This window comes from Condylura cristata, unplaced genomic scaffold, assembly GCF_000260355.1.
Source record: "Condylura cristata isolate star-nosed mole 26May11 unplaced genomic scaffold, ConCri1.0 scaffold00041, whole genome shotgun sequence".
NCBI classification, from domain to species: Eukaryota; Metazoa; Chordata; class Mammalia; order Eulipotyphla; family Talpidae; genus Condylura; species Condylura cristata.
This window is the reverse complement of record NW_004567142.1, coordinates 6983924-6987635: the sequence shown is the minus strand read 5'-3', so window position 1 is coordinate 6987635 and position 3712 is coordinate 6983924. Positions and strand designations below refer to the sequence as shown.

The 3712-nt window shown below is 69.0% G+C and overlaps 1 protein-coding gene across 1 annotated transcript in view; it reads right to left on the bottom strand.

Annotated features, from left to right (window-relative positions):
* Positions 1-2527: 2527 nt before the first annotated feature.
* The window catches only part of SUV420H2 (suppressor of variegation 4-20 homolog 2 (Drosophila)), a 3872-nt gene continuing 2687 nt past the window's right edge, over positions 2528-3712 (bottom strand). The window contains exon 4 of the mRNA XM_012733555.1: positions 2528-3701. Coding sequence (XP_012589009.1) covers positions 3370-3701 — 332 coding nt within the window. The 3' untranslated portion in view covers positions 2528-3369. The remainder of the gene's footprint in view (positions 3702-3712) is intronic.

Sequence of the window (3712 nt, the reverse complement as noted above, 5' to 3'; positions counted from 1 at the left end):
CGGCGGCGGCGGCGGCGGGCTGAGCCGGGCCTCGCTCTGCGCCAGGTGCAGCGATGGACCGAGCAGATCGAGGAAGGGACCTTCGCGGGCAGAATCTAACGGGCCGAGCCGAGTCCACCAGGCCCGAGCCGCCCTGTCCCAGGCTCCGCCGGCCCGGTGCCGCCCAGCCCCGAAGCCCGAATACAGCTGTCTGTCAGCGGCCTCCCGCTGGATGCTGGCCCGCTGGCTTTCACTGGGGGGCGCCCTCTCCGTCGGGCCTGGGGGGGGGGGAGCGAGCCGCCGTCCAGCCACCCGGGACCTTGGCTCTGGGCCAGCGCCGAGCCTCTGCTGTTCCAGCCCACGCACGTGCACCCCCAGGATCCTCTTCCCCTCTTCCCGCACTTCCCGGGCTGCCTGTGCTGCCGGACCGCCTCATGAGTCCTGGGGGCCCTTTTATACCTCCACCCTGAGGTCACTGCTACCCCATCTGACCCCAGGTGTCACTGACCCCCATGCCAGGGCATCGTGAGGGTCCTCTGTAAGCCTCCCTCTTCAACGAGACGGGCTCCTGTGCATGGTCTGCTGGCCACCACAGGGGTGTCATTTCCTCCCAGGGACCATCCCTCACCACAGGCCCTTAGACTCTGGGTGGCCGTCTCTGCTGCCCCCCACATGCTGTGTCCATGCTCTCAGGCAGCTGGCAGTCGCCAGGCTAGACACTACCCGCAGCCTCCCCACCCAAAGGGAAAGACCATTGAGGACAGTGGCCCTTGAGGGGGGACACTGTGGGCATCAGTGTGCCCTGCCCACTGGTGCGAGTGCCAGCAGGCTGGCTTCCACCCATGAGGGGGAGTGGCGGCCCCCAAGCCCCAGGCTCCACCTGCTGTGCTCTCAGGAGGCCCTGCTCAAGGCAGGGGCTCAAAGAAGGCATTACCATGGTGACAGCTGGGGGGAGGGGGGAGGGTGTGCAGGGGGGTAGGGTACGGGGTGGGGGGGACCCTGAACTGGCGTCTGCACTTGAGTTCCCGAGGTTCCCAGCTATAATGAAACAGTCCTGCGATCAGATGGGGGGCGGCTCCAGCCCAGCCAAGACCTGTCCACTGGACCCTCAGCACCCCAGCCCAAGGCACACCCCAGAAAGCCCTCTCCACTGACTCCACCCTGACTGCCCAGGCCACCCCAAGCCTGTAGGGAGACTGAAGGTACAGGGAGGGGCCTGCCCATGGGCTACCGCTGGACCCAGGTACCCCATCCCCCCCTTGCTGGTAAGGTGGGCCTGCCCATCGCCTCAGGACTCTGGACTCTCCCACCCTCAGGGGCCTGAGCAGGGCCACCTCCCACCTGCTGGCCAACACCACTGCCCAGAGCTGCCCCAAACTGGCCCCCCATCTTCAGGCTCCCCCAGCACCACCCCTTGTCCTGAAGTTGCAGCCTCAGTGCCATCCCCACTGTCCACACACCGTGGGCCAGGGCCAGAGACCATGGTGGGGCCCCCTCGCCTGCGGCCCCCCCATGCCCCCCGCGCCCCAGCTGCCCTGGCTGCCCCACCCTTCAGGCCTGTCCACTCTTCTCCCCTCATCTCCAGCCCTGCTCCCAGGCCACCCCTAATCCCCGCCCCACCCCTCTCGGGGCTCCCCCAGGAGCTCCCCCTCCACTCCAGGGCCCGCCAGCACCTGTTCCCGCCCTTGGGAGCCACTGCCGGTCTCCTCATCCTGAGGTCCTGGGCCTGGCTGAGCCCCGAGTCCCGCTCCCGCCCCGGAGCTCCCCTAAGATCCGCACAGTCCTGCACCCACCTCTGGCCCGAGTCTCAGCCAGGAAGCCTGCGCTCCCGGGCTGTGCCGAGCAGGGTCTGGTCCACTGCTGTCTGGGTCTGGGGGTCTGAATGAACCATGGGGGCACTTGGAGCTGGTGAGTGGGCCCAGCTCTGGTGCCCTGCACCTCCTGAGACCCCGGGAGCTGTTGGCTACCACCACCCGTGGCTGGGACAGCCCACTGCCCAAGGCCGCCTGTGTGTGTGAAGGGGTCAGCGCCTCAAGAGGAGGAGGCTGCAGGGCAGCTGGCCACCAATGGGGACTGAGGGCTCCGGGGCAGGGGTGTGAGCTGAGCAGCCCCCTTCGCCCCTGGCTGCCTGACTTCCCTGACTGGGGGTCCCCTCTGCTGTGATGGGGCGGGGGACGCTGGAAGACATCCCGTTGTGTGGCCCGGCCTGAGGCGGCTCCCCTAGGGTCCCCACATCCAGACTCCTCCACGGTGCTGGGGCTCCACACTGTCCTCCAGGAGCAGGCACCGGTAGGGCGGAGCCCATGCTGAGGAGGCCCTGGCCAGGTTCTTCCAGGGAGCCCTGCGGGTCTCAGCTGCGCCTGGGCCTGGGCTCATGGCGCAGCGGCCTTGCGGCCTGGCCGCAGGGAGTCAGGTGCCCACCTCCAGCCTAGGGCACGTCTGCTCCGTGCACAAGGGCCTGAGGGGTCACCAGTAGCCTTGGCCAGCAGGACAGGCCTGGTGCTGCTCTCATCTACGCCTGGACACCGTGACTTCGGACTCAAGTGCCCAGGGCCCAGGACCCGCAAGGGGCCTCCCCCAGGCCCCAGCCAGCTGGCCTTCCCCGGGGGAAGGCGGCCAACAGCGGCATGTAACAGTCCCTGGATGTGAACCGCAGAGGACCTTGGGATGCGGAGGCCCAGCCCGATGGCACGGAGGGCGTCGCTGGCCTCCATGCCTCTCCCTTCCTGGCTCTTCTCCCCAGCAAGGCTCAGAGGCTCTCCCCGCCGAGGGCCACCCCTCAAAATTTGAACGAGAAGCTCCCAGGGTGTTGCTTATGACAAGGTTTTAATAAAATAAAAAGTTCAAGTGCTTCCAACCCCCCAACACACCACGTCCTGGCGTGGGAGGGAGGAAGCCCCCACACCCCAGTAGCACCAGGGGTAGCACCATGAGAAAGACGAGGTTGCTCCGGCCTCCCTGAGACCCACCAAACCCTGGGTGGTGGGACTGGCCCCGACACCCCACCTTGCCCCAGCAGTCAGACAGCAAGCACCCCCCGAGGCAGGCCACCCCAGCTCCCCGCGCCCACCTCGGGCCTGGGCTTCGGCAGGTGCTGGCCCCCACCCCTATGGCTTTGCTCCGGGGGGAGGGTAGGAGCGGCCCCGTGCTGAGGCGGGGGCTGGGAGGGCTGCAAGGGCTCCGGGGCCAGAGGGGTCAGCAGTCTTATGGAGGGCTCCATCCCTGGGGTGGCCAGCCACACCCCTCCCACGCTGGGGCGGTGCTGGGGTCAAGGGTCAGCTCCCTCCCAGAGGTCGGGTACCCCCCCTCCCCAGGGGTGGCGAATCCAGCACAGCCCGCCAGGGTCTGGAGGGACCCTGCTCCCGGAGGCCCAGGCTCCGTGTGGGGCCGTCAGGGCCCGTCACTGTTGACGTCCAGGTCTATGGAGCCGTGACTGACCACCAGCCGCAGGCGCTTGGGTGGGGAGAAGGGGGCGAAGGCGAGGGCCTGCTTGGGGAGGGGGAGTGGGCCCGGGGCCCCAGGGGCCAGGCCAGCGGCAGGGGGGGCAGGGGCCACCCGGCTCAGGTCCACTCGTACCACGTAGGGCAGCCCGTAGCGCCGGGCCCAGTGCCAGTCCTGCTGGGGGGCCCAGCGGGTGCGGGGGGCCCGGCCCAGGGCCACCAGGGCCTCCGCCCGCAAGCAGCAGTGGGGGCCGCAGCCCCCCCAACGATGCAGGGAGACACGGGCGGCAGGG